At 30.7% G+C, this 15348-nt stretch overlaps 4 protein-coding genes across 5 annotated transcripts; 3 read left to right on the forward strand and 1 right to left on the reverse strand.

Moving 5' to 3' along the window:
- Window positions 1-984: 984 nt before the first annotated feature.
- LOC119673051 (peroxisomal membrane protein 2) lies at window positions 985-2375 on the reverse strand. The gene is made up of 5 exons (XM_038084262.1): window positions 2273-2375; window positions 1992-2084; window positions 1835-1930; window positions 1342-1624; window positions 985-1266 (listed from the first exon to the last, which is right to left on the reverse strand). The coding sequence occupies exons 2-5, from the start codon at window positions 2078-2080 to the stop codon at window positions 1141-1143; spliced, it is 594 nt and encodes a 197-aa protein (XP_037940190.1). The 5' UTR covers window positions 2081-2084; window positions 2273-2375; the 3' UTR covers window positions 985-1140.
- An 819-nt stretch (window positions 2376-3194) lies between these two features.
- On the forward strand, window positions 3195-5901 carry LOC119668868 (G2/M phase-specific E3 ubiquitin-protein ligase-like). 2 transcript variants are annotated; one of them, XM_038078539.1, is made up of 3 exons: window positions 3195-3682; window positions 3875-4493; window positions 4549-5900. In XM_038078539.1, the coding sequence occupies exons 1-3, from the start codon at window positions 3557-3559 to the stop codon at window positions 5775-5777; spliced, it is 1974 nt and encodes a 657-aa protein (XP_037934467.1). In that variant the 5' UTR covers window positions 3195-3556; the 3' UTR covers window positions 5778-5900. The 2 variants fall into 2 exon arrangements, with proteins under 2 accessions (XP_037934467.1, XP_037934468.1); XM_038078540.1 differs by having other exon boundaries at window positions 3524-3677; window positions 4549-5901.
- Window positions 5902-9401: 3500 nt separating this feature from the next.
- LOC119670185 lies at window positions 9402-10073 on the forward strand. The gene is made up of 2 exons (XM_038080352.1): window positions 9402-9654; window positions 9716-10073. The coding sequence occupies exons 1-2, from the start codon at window positions 9530-9532 to the stop codon at window positions 9882-9884; spliced, it is 294 nt and encodes a 97-aa protein (XP_037936280.1). The 5' UTR covers window positions 9402-9529; the 3' UTR covers window positions 9885-10073.
- LOC119670176 (structure-specific endonuclease subunit SLX4) lies at window positions 9890-14636 on the forward strand. Its single transcript, XM_038080341.1, has 8 exons — window positions 9890-9984; window positions 10102-10760; window positions 10840-11976; window positions 12036-12122; window positions 12183-12224; window positions 12286-14096; window positions 14189-14341; window positions 14405-14636. The coding sequence occupies exons 1-8, from the start codon at window positions 9908-9910 to the stop codon at window positions 14540-14542; spliced, it is 4104 nt and encodes a 1367-aa protein (XP_037936269.1). The 5' UTR covers window positions 9890-9907; the 3' UTR covers window positions 14543-14636.
- The last annotated feature ends 712 nt before the right edge of the window (window positions 14637-15348 follow it).

The raw sequence follows: 15348 nt of genomic DNA on the forward strand, positions 1-15348 counted from the left end.
TGCACTTTAATATAATAATCTAGTTAAGGTGTTCTCAGCAAAAGTGTCACCTGTCGTTAATTTTTTTCGATTTCCAGTTAAAAATACTTATGTAATCGTTCTTTAAATAAAAGGAAAACTATAAACAGATTTTAAATAGACTCATTGACAGAATTAATGAGCCACCGGTAGAATTATAACAAAATCTGAATACCTTATTAACTATATTTAAATCTATTCTTTTCTGTGTATTGGTCCGTTTATAAATTTATGACTTATAAAGAGTTAACTGCTTGATTTTAACACAAGTACTTAAAAATTTGACCTATTGTGCGGAATAGGTGGTCAAAAATTGTTCCATTACTCAACGCTTGTAGCTGATCTTGTTTTAAGCAGTCGTTGATAACAATCAATGAATTCAATTTATTTGATTTGGAACTACGCAATTTTTAAAAACCGATGAAAGGAAAACGTTATATTTCTAACATAATATTACATTTATATAAAGAGCTTATTTCTAGAAAGGTGCTTAACTAAAAAATAGGCTGCAAAGGCACATCATACAGAATTAGTTGTATCTGTTATATTGTTGCTTGGATTTTGCTTATCGGGCAAGTGTTTTCTAGAACGTTATCGAAATAAACACAGTCTCTTGCAAGAACGCAAATAATATTTTAATTATTAATTAATTAATAATTTAAAAAAATTGGAATATATCTACTCAATCACAAAATGAATAAAGCAAAAAGCCAGTTAGCCTTGTTATTAATTGGGGAGAAATTCTAAAGAAAAACAGTTATTTTTTTATTATACTCTCGCACATCCAGTAATTCTCAACAAACTAGTGCCCTTTAAAACCAATTGGTATTGGTAAAATGTATATATTTTTTATTTAATTGTGACTTAAAAGTTAAAAGGTAAGTAATAAATTACAAAAATCAATTAATTTTTTTTATATTAATTACTTAGAATCTTTGATTGATCATTTAATTATAAAATTTATTGTACAAAAAATTGTTCATTTAAATTTAATTATATGTACACACATATATATCAAATAGTTAACATATACACACAGGTATTAAGTAATATCATCCCATTCACCTAATTGTTTAGTTATTAAAAACAAAATATTTAAATGCGTATTTATTAAGGATACACTTATTTATCCTTAGCAGTGGCAGCGGCAGCGGCATCAGCTGCTGCTTTTTCTTGCAAACGACGACGTTTGTGTGCAATGAATACCACCCAAATGAAGGATACAATACTCATAGTCACAGTGCGGAGCTGCAAATCATATACAATAAGATAAAATTATTTGATGAGGTCATAGTCTGATATTTATCTGATATTTAACTTTACCATTGGTGGCACAAACGCCATATTTACGAACACAGCCAGCGACAGATATTTCCAATTGGCTTGTAGCAGTGGCCAATATAATTTCTGCAAATTGGCTACAGCAGTCTTGTGGGAGTTACATTCAAATCGTGATAGTGAGTAGAGCGAGAGTGCTTGATAAAAAGGCGCAAATATTATACGTTCAGATAAAAACAAAATAAAACGTCGGAACTTAATATTTTCATTTAATAAACGCTCCATTGCTTGATAAAAATAGTGGGGTATACTGCCTCCGAAGATAAAACTAGAATAAAATAGTTTTATTAATTTAATAATTGTTTAAATTAAACACAACAACATAAGTTGATATAACATATAATTTGCACAAGATAATTTTTATTAAACAAGATTATAAAATACATGATAATACATAGCACATACATATGTACATATACCATATACAATATACATATTTCCATAACTAAGCAAAAAGAAAGGAAAGTATTGTACTTACCCAAATAATGCATAAGCCAAGACACTATGTTGGTTGACTTTCTTTTGTCCTGAAATGCGCTGCGAAGTATAACAAGCAGAAGCCGCCAATACTCCACTAAAAATAAAAACTCTTAAGAAACAGCACAAAAATCCGAGTATATAAAACCTTTGCCTACCTGGTAACAGACTTCGTGCGCACAGGATGGTTGAACAGTTGCTCCAAATAAACACCCAAAAGTGAATAAATAGGTTTTGACAGGGACATGTTTCTAGAATTTAATGTTCAGTTGAAATAAACTTTAAAAAAACAGTTAATATTGTTTCGTCAAGTTCGCAAATAAATGTCATAAAGTTGACCAAAGTACAAAGATCAACAACTTAATTTATTTGTACCAGTAAAGGATTTGCTAAATAATTTTTAATTGTAGTTTGAATTTATTCTTGTACGTATACTTACGTTAAAGTAAATAATATATTGTTTTAAAATATAAAATTAACTTAAATATGAATTCTTGTTATTACTTCGACGGAATGTGTGAATGCAGTAGCGGCAACTGACTCCGTATTTCTCGTAGCAATTATTTTTTTTTTGTTTTCATTGTCCTCTTCTAATCTCATTCGTGATAATAATCATAATCAAAATAAAATCGCAAAGAATTAAATGCAAATAATAAAAATAGAGTGGAAGAGTTATAAAGAAATGTGTGAATAAACATATGCAATATTAATATATGACCTGAACGCGTTTTTATTAGTATGCTCTGATTTGCTAAAGTGTTAAATATTGGTTACTTAAGCATGATATAAACGATGCTGCATATCTGCACACCAAGTATGAAGTTCAAGTATGCGCTTTGCTATACACTATGAAACAAGGTATGCATACTTCATTTTGATTTATTTTCTACAGCGTTCATCACAACAGCTGAGCAAGTACAGAGTGCGAAATACTAATCGGAACTGAATAAATTGAGGTGATGATAATAGCAACATGTTATTTATTTCGTTATATAAAATTTTATATTTCCTAGAATTAAACATAATTTCTTATATTAATTCTTGAAAGCAAAATTAATTTTAATTTGATTCTTTAAAATGTTGCATTTTAATATTTTTATTCACAAAATAATTTTTTATATATAAAAACTTACTTAAAATATGTTTTTAGCACAAAATAATTTTTAAAATATATGAACTTCTTTAAAAATTGTTTGTAGCATTTTTTTTTAAATTTGCTTCTTTTAAAGAAAATAAATGTCTTAAACTTTTCCAATTATTTTACATTTTTTTTCTCGATCTTTGCTGGTCCGACGCTCACCAAAATTCTTAAATTATGAGAAGTCTGCAGATTTCGATATACACAAAGAGACATATGTGCAGACTTAACAAATAATTAAAAAGTTTTAATTTTACCGCACACATGTCTCAGACCTTGTCTGCAAACATGTGGCATCATCTATATCCTGCTTAACACTCACATGAACATATAAAAATAAGTTTCAGAGTTTTACCGCGCACGTTTGTGCACCCCTAATTAAAAGTGTAACCCCTACTACACAGTTATAAAATATTTCTCTTTCGATACCGATTTATTTTTATTCGATAACAAGTACCCAGAATTGTTGGAATCATGGTATTCGGTATTAAATAAAAAGGAACAAGTGTTTAAGAGTATTTTTTTATTAAAAGCGGGAATTAAATTGTGTATGGTTAAATTTTAAATTTGTTTAGAAGTGCTATAATGTCGGTGAAAAGTGAAAGCAAAATGTGTGACATATGTCACAAAACAACAAACAATGAAGAGGACATTTATTTGTTTGGCGATTGGATGGAGCACAGGGGTGTTCGAGTCCACTACTATTGTTTAGTAAAAACATTTGTAATATTAGGTCTGTTCCACGAGCTATTCGTACTAAACCTCAAGTAAAATTTGCTCGACAATACACGAAAATTTGCTGGTGGAACGCACTTGTGTATGCGCAGTATTACTCGATGTTACTACGAGTAGCTCGTGGAACAGATTAATTTGATATTTTAATAAATACAATTTTATTTTTAGTTGCTTTCTACCAAGCTGCCACAAAACGGGAGAGAATTTACTGGCATTTTAGGGTTTTCAATGCGTGATATTCGCCATGAAATTAAATTAGCGAAACAGCGTTTCTGCGTGTATTGCGAAGAACAATACGCAAGCATAGAATGCCATGAATGTAAACAGTGTTTTCATTTAGAATGTGGCTTAATTAGAAAATGCTTGTTTCAATTTTTTGGTGAATTTCGGTCTTACTGCGATTTATGTCTGCCATTAGATGACACTCAAAGTAAATTAGTGAACACCCCACCGTCGTCTCATACACGTTGCTATATGTGTGAAGAAGCAATGGGCGTTTACTGTCCAACTATATGGATTTATGGTAAATGTTGTGGAAAAGGCTATGTACATCGTATATGCATGCAGAAATATGCATCCAATGCAGGATATTATTTAAAGTGCATTTGGTGTAAAGGTAAAGAGTTTCGTGAAAAAGTGAAGGAGCAAGGCATATGTGTACCAGACCGCGACGCAAAGTGGGAACAAAAAGGTGCCTTTAATGATTTGCACCGCGGACATAAGCGTTGCGATGTAGAAACGTGCCTATGTCCCCGTGGTCGGGAATATATTGGACATAAAGTTGCTGGTATTATTTTTATATTAATTAAAAATGTATTTGTAATTAAAAATATAAAATTTAGGTAAATGGAATATAATTAAGTGTACATTGTGTGGTTCTTTTGGAGGTCATAGTCCTTGCATCATGGGGAATTTAAATTTTAGCGAAAAAGTTAAAGGATTTAAATGTGAATTATGTGCTAAAACAGAAGCATGTTTGCAACAGCAAAATGAAACTTGTAGTCAGGGAAGCGTTTGCTCATATTTATCTGATATGGATAACGCAGCTAGTACAAATAAATTCCAAGAAAAGCGAAAATGCTTTTTACAAAACGAGAGTGATACTGCAGTTTCGAAAAGCAGCAATCAAAAGTCATGTGATGAAATGAAAACGGGTGCAACATGTAAAGAAATGCTAATTGAAAATTTAGAAACTGTTAAAAAATCGACAGCTAAAGATAAAGATAATGAGCTTGACAGAAGTGTTTTTCAAATTAAATGGCAAAGCTTCCAGCAAAATGATAGCCATATAAACGAAGCACATTCATTTACTGGAGACACAACAGTTTCGAATAACAGCCATCAAAATTTAGAAGCGGATGTAGCATCTGAAGATATGTCAGCAGAAAGTCTAAAGTGTATTCATATTTCATGTAGTACTAGCATTATAAAACTTACTCCATTAGTTATACAAAATTCAGAACAAAATGTTGAAAGACATGATACTGATGTTCTTGCTACAGAAAGTCAGAATATCGAAACTGAAGATATGCTTAATCAGAATGACGATCAATGTAATCCGACTGAGAACATTGGTTCAGTCGTACACAACTCGGATGAAGAATCTGATGAAATCGAATCAATCAGTGATATATGTACTGAAGAAGTAGATAGCTATAGCACAATATCTGGGATCAGTTATGATAGTGAGAATGAAGAATCTGGTGATATTAAATCCATTAGTGATTTCAGTTTAAACAGTGAAGAATTTAATGTATCTGATATATCTATCGACTCTTCGCAAAATGAGGATACAGAAGGTAATGTATTTAAACAGTCATCAATTATATCGTCGCCATCGCATGCGACACAAACTATTGAAAACGTTACTTGTTACGATATGTACGAATTTGATGATGAGATGAATTGTTTGGGTACATGTACTGTACGAATTGATTTCAAAGATCCTCGCTTTACCGACAAGTCGATTGAGGAAATACAAAAGACCAATGGTTTAATTGAAGAGAGAGACGTTATAGCACGTAATTCTGATATAGGTGAATTTGCTCAAATAAATGTAATTATTACATAATAAATTAAAATGTTTAGATCTTAATAATTTGTATGAATGTTTTTATTATAATCTTAAATATAACCATGTCTAGTATATTGTTAAACATGTTATAAGTTTTATGAACTTAATTTATTTTGTATATTTAAATATTGAATTATTGTTTCGTGATAAATTATTTTTTGTATTAATGAATAAATTTGTGTTAATCCATGTGAGTTAAAATTTTTTTTTATAGCAAACATTTATTTATTTTCATCATATAGTTCGAATGATCAATACTGAACGAACTACATTAAAATTTGATTCTATGATAAAAATTATGTTGCAATTGATCAATTTTAAAAATCTAATTTATTTTATTAATATGAATATACCCATATAGATCTGTTTAAATATGAACCATGATTTAATGATATCCACATAAATTATTTTCCTAACATTGGTAAATTTCAGTCCTTTAATGGATCTTTTGAGTTTTGAGAAGAAAAAAGTCGCAGGTCACCAAGTCCGGTAAAATCATGGCTGATATGGCTGATTGGTCAAATAGTTATACACAAGTAACGATGAGCGAGCACCTGATCTATTAATATCATATGATTAATTTAAAAACAAAATGTTGAGCTTTTACCATAATGTGCCTGCAGTCCTAATCTTAATTGTGATGTTATTGTGATGTGTGAAAATTTTCTTTTTTCCCAAATTTATATACCAATAAGTCTTTGAGTAATAAATAATAGTTATAAGAAAACCACTGTGAAATTAAGTTAGATGCGCAAACATGAAAGCCTTTTACGGATCCAAGGGTCATACAACTTCTTCATCATCATCATAAGATTTGCATAGTTATTTACAAGTGCCATTATATTTCTGTTAAAATTAGAAACTTTTCATTTTAATCGTGATAAATATATTGACAGTAAACGATTTTTTTCATTAATGTTCAAGTAACAGGAAATCAGGAAATACAAAGAAATACTTAATGAATGTTGAAAAGGCGGTGGCCTGAGTCAATTCATAGCTCGAGCTTCGAACTTTCGGAGAATTGAATCATTAATTAAATTAAATCATCAAATCAGAAATTAAATCATCAATAATGTTATAAATGAAAATGCTTTGGTGCTATGTTGGTTACTTGGTGACGAAGATTATGGTTTAATGCTTTGTGTTAAAGCACCGTACAATAATCTAACAAATGAAACTGGAAAATTGTGATTGAACAAATGTTTAGGCAATTGAAGCGAATTTCCCATTTTAAAGGCTATTACTTAGGTCGTGTGCGAGTTAGGCTAAGTTGCGTTTTAAATGAGGGAAATTGTAAGTTGTGCCGATAATGTATTGATGTGTAGAGTCATACTTAGCATATTTTCGAGGTGGCTAAGTCGAGACTAAATCGCCAGGGCTGCCATTTTAGTATTTTCATAAGATAATATTTTCATATGTGAATTTAAATGAATATTGAATATAGAAATTTTCAATAAAAAACAATTTTATTAAAACGTTTTGTTTTATTTGTATTAAAAAAAATTAATCATCATTATTAGAAAACTTTTAACCGAAAATTTTATCACTCTGTGCATATATTTTTCATTATTTAATGACCATTTGCAATAAATTTTGTAAATACCTGTATTTTTTAAAATTTTTATTACATTTATTTAATATTATAAACATTTATTTGATAAAATTTTATTATAGTGGTTGTTTCCAAAAAAATAATTGAATTTCTTTTCATTTACTTGGCAATATTGTTTTGGTAATGAGGGAAGTTGTAAGTTGTGCCGATAATGTAGTGATGTGTCGATACGTGTTGATAAATGGCTGAATGTGTGCAGTGCAAGAAATCCCAATAAATCTCCCATTTGGTTTAGCATCAACTTAGCCTAACTCGCACACGACCTTAATCTAACTCCCAAATCTCCCATTTGGTTTAGCATCAACTTAGCCTAACTCGCACACGACCTTAATATTATGTTTCCACTGCGGATAAAACCATAATTTCATTATGTTAATAATGATGTTAACTATTGATAGTGGCACTGTGCAGGACATGAGTGCTGCGTAGTGCTGCTTAGTACAAAGATGAACATAATATCGAGATTTAGCTTTTTACAGGTTAACGACGAAAGTTAACATTTCGAAAGCAAGTGTATATACAAAACATGGCTCATAAACGAGATAATTCAAAACAAAGTGCGCGCGTTTGTAAATCGGTGCCTTCGGAAAATATTACATATCTTTTGGCCAAATCGAATTGGAAACCAACAACTGTGTGACAGAACGAGTACAAACGACATCAACATAAATATCCGCAAGAGAAAGTCAAGTGAAGTTTGTTTTTAAGCCCTTACGTATAATCCGCAAGGGAGAAGAATAAGAGGAAGGCCTAAGAATACCTAGCGCAGATGAAAACTAAACGAAATTAACAGCCAATCCACACACCTTGGCAGATCATACATCAATATCGTTGAGCTCAGAGAAGTGGCAGTTAAAAGGCAAAGATAGAGACAATTTGTAAATAGCTAATGTCCAATATAGAGGCAGCTTGGAATCATGAGTCGCTAAGCAAGGCTTAATAATAATGAAATTAAGATTCGGTCATTTCCATTGGCATAAGTAGATTTGTGCAAGTGAAATAAGTTGTTTGTTTGTATGCTACATATAAAACATATGACAAATATTTCAAATGTTGATAATTTCCTTTGTGGGAAATTTATTTTTAAGGGTTGTATTTAACATTTTTCACCTTAAATCAGTTAGTTTATTGTTAATGAGCTCATTTATATAAAAGCGCTTTGCATAGTACATTATAGTCATTAGTGGCCTTAGAAATCTTATGTACTTCTGCATCAATTTATCCTAAATAATAAAAGTAACTTCTTTTATTACGAAACATGATGTTGGCTTGTTCATTGGGCACATAAAATCCTGTCCCATGTCGCGTAAAAACGACCCTGTTGCATAAAAATGCAGCCCAGCAGTTAACCTTATGTGTTTTGGTTTATAGGTGTTTCTGATTCCAATTATCATAAATGGACATATTTCTTCCAAAAGACGTAGAGTTATTTCCTTATTAAAGTGAAATAGCTCGACAAAGCGCGCTTCGGGTAAATGAAATGGGTCAGTTGAATCACGTAAATTAATGCGAGGCATATTTCTGCGATCGTGTACCACTGCAGTTAAAACAGTACGACATTCCTTTTTTGATTCTAAAAAGAATCAATATTTATTTCTTCATGATTTTCAAATAATTTTGAATATCTTACCGCAAACAATTTGCAAACTTTTAAAATAGTCTTTTAAATCGAACTTTCAAAAAACGTTACATTTTCATCAGTTCCTTTATGGCATCATAATGTTCTCGCATGGTGAATTTTTTGTGCTATATAAATGGCAAACTCGAAAGAAGTGACAAAAAGCAAATGAGAGCATTCTCGCAAGATATCATTCGAATTGAACCCGAACTATTAATATAAACGAGCCACAGAAAATGGTAAAGTAAAAAAATGTGGCAACGCATGGTTGGGCTTTAACTCGGTTATTAAAAAAATACTTGAAGTGTCAAACAGACTGGAGGTGTACACTACCTATTGTCCTACTGTACACCGGAGTATGGGCTGCTGTCAAAAAAATTCAAATTAACAGCTGTTTTTACATCTGCATTGTGAATGATAGCAGAAGTCCGCTTGTGAAATCTATAAAAATTCAAAATTGAAACATGTTTATAATTATATAAGCATATAGCTCAATTTTGAAGATTAATTTGATTGGTAATGGACCCTACTGATGAGAGTAAGCGTAAACCTAGGCGCACGCGTGGTACACCTTCATACTATTACCGAAATAGGTTTGCTGCAGGTGTCATAGCCACCGGAGTTTTGTTTTTTGGCATTTTTACGTGAGTTTCTGTTAATCAATTAATTTTCTAACTGATATTAAGGCACTTTATAAATGTATAGATTGACACCGATATATCGTTTTTCAAATGAAAAAATAACAACACGACTACTTGTAGATAACGAGGAAGTTAAAGCCCGAAAGGAATTCTTCAATTACACCGTACCGAAAACCTCTAAATTTATAGAAGAAGCAATGAAAGAGAAAGAAAAGTTGTTTTCTGAGCGCTAATAATATAAACGTTTAATTAAAATATGAACCGTGAAGCACGTAAAGCGAATTTGAAAAAACTACAATTGCCAGGTTCAACAAAAAATACTAAAAATGCACGGTAGGACCATAACCTATTAGCCTATCTAGTAGTAAATGATATGTAATTAATGTTATCTAATAAATACCAAATGATATGGTAGAAACTTATAAATGCTTTTTCTTATAATATTTTAAGCGAAACACGAAGCTCAGCACCAAAAACAACAATTTCTAATTATTTTGCTTCTCCAAACGTTAAAGACAATAAGTCCAGCACTCAAGAGCTAGAGCAACTGGGAAATACTAATAGTCCAATAGAAGACATTGATATAGATCAAAATGTATTAAATAAAAAAGCAAACTCTGAATTAGAAAAAAAGTCCCCTGCTCCAACAAATTTGAAAACAGTCCGCAATAAACGCACGAAACTTAATACGTTTCTGTATAGCAAAGATTCAATTTCAACCGATAATCCCGAGAAGGAAGAATCTAAACATTGTGATGATTTTGAAACAGCCAAGAAAAAAGTAAAGAAAGCACCTAAGCTAAAAGATACAAAAAAGAACTTAAAAGTTTTGAAAAAGCAACCGAAAATTAAAAGTGCTTTCCTGCGTAATGAGCAAATATTTTCTGAGATAACTGCTCAACATTGTGTAGCAGATAATTTTAATCCAGATGAAGTTCAATTAGCTTTGGCGCTATCTAAATCGGAGGTAGAAAATGTTGTCAATTATAATGACGATGTCATTGTGGATTTAATATCAGACGATGCAACAAACTCAAAAAATGTGAATAGCAACGAAAATATTAGAACTCGGCTTCAAAAGTATGGCTTCCGTACAGCAGCACGAGAAGGTCAGTTGATTTAATTAGCTATTACAAAAATTGTAGATATAAACTGAGATCTGTTTCACAAATTTTTGAATCGTTTCAGATTATAGTAAAATAGCAGCGGCTTTGGTGCCAGGTGCTTACAGGCGATCGAAGTCTAAATGGGCTAACAAATTTACAGCGTTAACACTGCGTAATGTAGAAATTCAACAAAAAAAACTTGATGATAAAATTAATGCATTTTTAAAACGGCAAGTTAAGCCTAAACCGTTGTGCCACGAGGACGCATTTACAAAAGAATATGATGTAGTCAGCAATAACCTAAGAAAACTGCAAGTGTCCACTGATAACAGAGTTGTACAAAGAGAAGACAGTTCTGTTCATGTGCAGCTAGAAAATTATTTTGTTAAAGAATTGTTTAATGTATCTTATTTAAATGCTGGCCATTTGCTTAAAGATTGGAATGCGATACAAGGCCGTGACATGACACCCCGTGCTAAAAACTGTCAAAGTAAAATTATTGAAAAGGCTTTATATAAAGCTTATATTGAGTTAGAAAATTTTTTAAAACAATTGGACCAAACGGAACTAAAGACGAAAAAAAGCGAAGATATAGATGAAGCTGCAAGCATACCGAATGATATTAAAGAAGTTGAAAGTCCAGCTGAAATGAATATTAACGAAGAAAATTTCAAATTAATTAAAATTGGGATACAAAATTTGCAAACTTTAACTTGTAAAAGTAAGTCACTGGATAATTTATCCAGTTTAGAACATTTGTCAAGTTCTGTCCATACTACAATAGACTTGTGTAACAGTGGCGATGAAATGGAAACAAATAGTGATGCTAAAACTGTTGTAGAGAACATAAACAAATCAACTCAATTGTCCATCATTTTAGAAACACCAGTCAATAATATTTTAATTTCAAATAACCCACAAGTAAACCAAATTTGTGATAAGAAGTTAATTGAAGAAATATGCTCGCCCATTCATTTAGGAATACCCGATAATGACAAGTTAGATACAAATTTTTCATTCACAACAGAAACTAGTACAAGTCCAATTAAAGAGCCACCACTTAAAAAGTTAAAACAGATTCAGAACATAATATCCCCACCAAAAAAGAAATCAACTAGTGAACAAACCAGCAAGCCATCGGATAAAATCTCAAATACTCAACTTTGTAGAGAAAAATCTCCCGATTTATTTGCGGACTCAGATGATGATTTCGGTCAAGGTATGTTGTGTCTCATATGGTTTTTGTTGACAGTTATTATTTTGTCATATTAAATATAGAGAATATGTGTGATGTGGATGTTGAAAATAACTCAAAGGAATCTAGTCATGGTATAACAGTTTATGAGATTTTCTCCAGTGATGAAGGTATTGTACATTCGATAAATATTTTTTTATATTAACATTAATTCATATTATTCTACTTAGTGAAGACTACAGATATTAAAACAAATGAAAGCTTTTCAGAAGGTTAGACGTTATAAATTTTTGTTTTCCAAATAAAATAATAAAAAACTATTCTCCATTCTAGCGCCAATGATTGATTTAACTGCAAACGCTGATGATATTTCTGCAATTTCTGCAAATAATGTTTCTCCCTTACATTCACCATTAGCGTATCACAATAATTTGACTACATTGAATTTTTCGCTCCGAGATTCTATACTGATTGACAGTGGGAAAATTAAAGAAACTAATAAAAATATTTATAACAAAAAATCTCTAACTGACAACTTTGTTGGGCAAACATATAAATCTAATCTCGATAAATCTGAAGTATACGATGTTAATGAAGTTGTATTTAATGACTTAGTTAAGAAATATTTAAAACCGGAAGGCAACCAATTAAAGAAGAGACAGTCAGTTTCATTGACGCAATTACCAACCGTCAACAAATATTTCCATTTAAATGAAATTGCAACAAATGAAAACATCAGTAGAGAAAAGCATTACGATGAACCAGGTAAACCAATGCAAAGTATGAAAACCGAACCTTCTAGTTTTAAAAAGTCACTATCATTTACAATGAATCCAATTGATGATATGTGCATTGATTTAACGCAAAATAGCGACGAAGATGATGGCGATGGTAAAAGCATTGATAATAAGTCTGCTAGTCAAGAAGTAGAAGATGATGAAAATGAATGTTTGATATTATCCGATGATGAAATCAATTACTCCATTTGGCAAGCGGATCGTACAAAGAACTTTATAAATGATGACTTCGCTCCATTAGAAACAGAAGACTTCAGTTTAAATAGTAGTTCTGATCATGATATAAATCAGAATACCAACCAAAATAAGCACCAAAATGAAATTTCCGAAGAACACAATCAACATGAATTTTCTATATTAGATTTAGTCAGTGATGAAAGTTCTGATAAGAAATGTAAGGAGAATTCGATGTTTGAGTGCGAAACTGAACCAATACTAGAACAGTTTCTTAAAACTACACTTCCCACAGAAACTATGAATTTAAATGACATATCAAGGGAACGTGCTGAATTTGGTATAATGGATAGCTACTCTGAGCCATTTACACAATCGCCATTACAAACACCAACCAAAGCTACCTTTGACACAAAACAACTGTTGACAGATGCTTCATTTTTACAATCGCCTGGTGAAAATATGGTTGCCATTAAACGTTACAGTAGCATAGGAACGAATAAATTTGACGATCTCTTAAAGAAGGTGCGAGAAGATAAAAGTGATACGGATGAATTCGATGAGTTCGACAAACTAGTATATGCTACTCCAAAGAAAATTGATTCTTCTATTATTGAACCCAGCGGCATGAATAAGTTACTTACGGCAAAATTAAATTTCTCTATAGAAACAGAGAGAGATGAAGTAAATATTAATAATTTAGAGGAAAATATAACTCAGGAAGTACACGTTAACTCTAGAGCATATAGCGTTCGCTTAACAGCTGCACCTAAACCTGATTTTCTACAACTAACTGAAGCAGAACTATTAAAACTACTTTATGGCTTTGGTATCAAACCATTGAAGCGTAAGCAAGCTATTAAAATGTTGGAATACATTTATAATCAAACTCATCCTTTAATTATGGATGAAGTTTCAGAACTTTTAGAAACTAATACTTCTAACACCTCCAATGAATATAATATGCTTGCAAACAATTATTCTGCAAGTGCAGTCGCTTCTACACAAAATATTTTGGAGGGGAACAAGGAGGAACTGTTAACTCAAATTGCAGCAAATAACAAAATAACACTACAAGATTCTTCTGGTAGCAATTTCTTACGCTTTGCACATAAATTATTCCCTGAATTGGAAGATGAAGTATTTATTTTACAAACAAATGTTACAAAAAAAGTGAGTTCTGCCAATTGTATTCTATATTTTATTTAAGTTATTATTCAGAATGCGGGAATATGGTTTAATATTATTTAATTTTATTGTTATAGACACAACAACCGTTATTACCATTTCATATAGCCTGGTTCAATCTGGTTTGCGCTAATCCGTCTCTGCATGAAGCAATACTAATGTTCCAACCAATCGACTTACAAGATGTATATTTATTTCTAAAAAATTTGGGGTATCGTTACGATCCAAAGGTGCAATGCAAACACAAGTTAAACTAATTTTAAAATATTTATTAAAAATATTTTCATTTTTAGGATCTAAAAATATTTTTTGACAGACGTTGTATAATATTTCGATACGATTTGACTGCAGCTGCAGGAAAGCCATCAAGTGGAAGTAATCGTCATGTCCGTAAACCTAAGAGCAAAAATAAATATAACTCAAAACCATAATTCTTAATATATTTTATTATACAAATTTTTTTTTATATAAATAAAAATAGAAGATTTATTAGGCTTTTTTACAACGGGTTCAGTTTTTCTATTTATGTTATATTGTATGCATTTGATTATTTATAAAGAAATGCAGTAATATTAATGTGCGATTTATTAATTATTTATATAAATGTATTGAATATTACAAATTTAATTATATTTTTCAGGCATGTAATTTTTTTTGAAATTAAATATAAGTGTTAGAGCATTAGGGTATATTTTTTAAACTTAATTTTTTTCACTACTAGGTATAATTCTTATTATTGTAAACGATTAGATTATAGTGAACGATTTTTAAGGAATATGTTTTATTTGTAAATAATTATAAGCATTCCTAAAAACTGATGTGCATTTAAATGTTAGTTTAAGTAATTAAAAATTTATAAATATATTTATTATTGAAGTGAAACAATAAAAATTATAATAGAATAAAATTTTTTTACATCCCACTATTGTTTTATATTATAATTACATACATATATATTTTTAAACTCTGGATAAAAGATAAATATTACTTATCGTCTTTATCTCTAACCAGTCCGCGCCAGAATATATATATAAAGTTTCCCTTCCTTAAGAGTTCGTATTCCACAGTTAAAGATATTCAGTGGTGTTGCATAATTACAATAGATATTTAAAAATAGATATGTATTTCTTCAATTAAGCTTGTTAAGTTTGCACTGAATGTCTTGAACGAAGACCGAACTATATCACGATACATAAAAGCCCAAAGATTGCGCTGGCATGGACACGTCCTACGAATG

The sequence above is a fragment of the Teleopsis dalmanni genome, chromosome 1 (assembly GCF_002237135.1).
Source record: "Teleopsis dalmanni isolate 2A chromosome 1, ASM223713v2, whole genome shotgun sequence".
NCBI lineage: Eukaryota > Metazoa > Arthropoda > Insecta > Diptera > Diopsidae > Teleopsis > Teleopsis dalmanni.

Excerpts from the sequence above, each read along its gene's own strand:
- LOC119670176 (XM_038080341.1), top strand. The coding sequence starts at position 9,908 with ATGAACCGTGAAGCACGTAAAGCGAATTTGAAAAAACTACAATTGCCA. Across the intron at positions 10,761-10,839 it reads CCGTACAGCAGCACGAGAAG|ATTATAGTAAAATAGCAGCG; the intron begins GTCAGTTGATTT and ends GAATCGTTTCAG. Across the intron at positions 12,225-12,285 it reads AAATGAAAGCTTTTCAGAAG|CGCCAATGATTGATTTAACT; the intron begins GTTAGACGTTAT and ends TCTCCATTCTAG.
- LOC119668868 (XM_038078539.1), top strand. The coding sequence starts at position 3,557 with ATGTCGGTGAAAAGTGAAAGCAAAATGTGTGACATATGTCACAAAACA. Across the intron at positions 3,683-3,874 it reads GAGTCCACTACTATTGTTTA|TTGCTTTCTACCAAGCTGCC; the intron begins GTAAAAACATTT and ends TTTTATTTTTAG. Across the intron at positions 4,494-4,548 it reads TATTGGACATAAAGTTGCTG|GTAAATGGAATATAATTAAG; the intron begins GTATTATTTTTA and ends TATAAAATTTAG.
- LOC119670185 (XM_038080352.1), top strand. The coding sequence starts at position 9,530 with ATGGACCCTACTGATGAGAGTAAGCGTAAACCTAGGCGCACGCGTGGT. Across the intron at positions 9,655-9,715 it reads TTGTTTTTTGGCATTTTTAC|ATTGACACCGATATATCGTT; the intron begins GTGAGTTTCTGT and ends ATAAATGTATAG.
- LOC119673051 (XM_038084262.1), bottom strand. The coding sequence starts at position 2,080 with ATGTCCCTGTCAAAACCTATTTATTCACTTTTGGGTGTTTATTTGGAG. Across the intron at positions 1,931-1,991 it reads CGCACGAAGTCTGTTACCAG|TGGAGTATTGGCGGCTTCTG; the intron begins GTAGGCAAAGGT and ends TTTTATTTTTAG. Across the intron at positions 1,267-1,341 it reads TGGCGTTTGTGCCACCAATG|CTCCGCACTGTGACTATGAG; the intron begins GTAAAGTTAAAT and ends TATGATTTGCAG.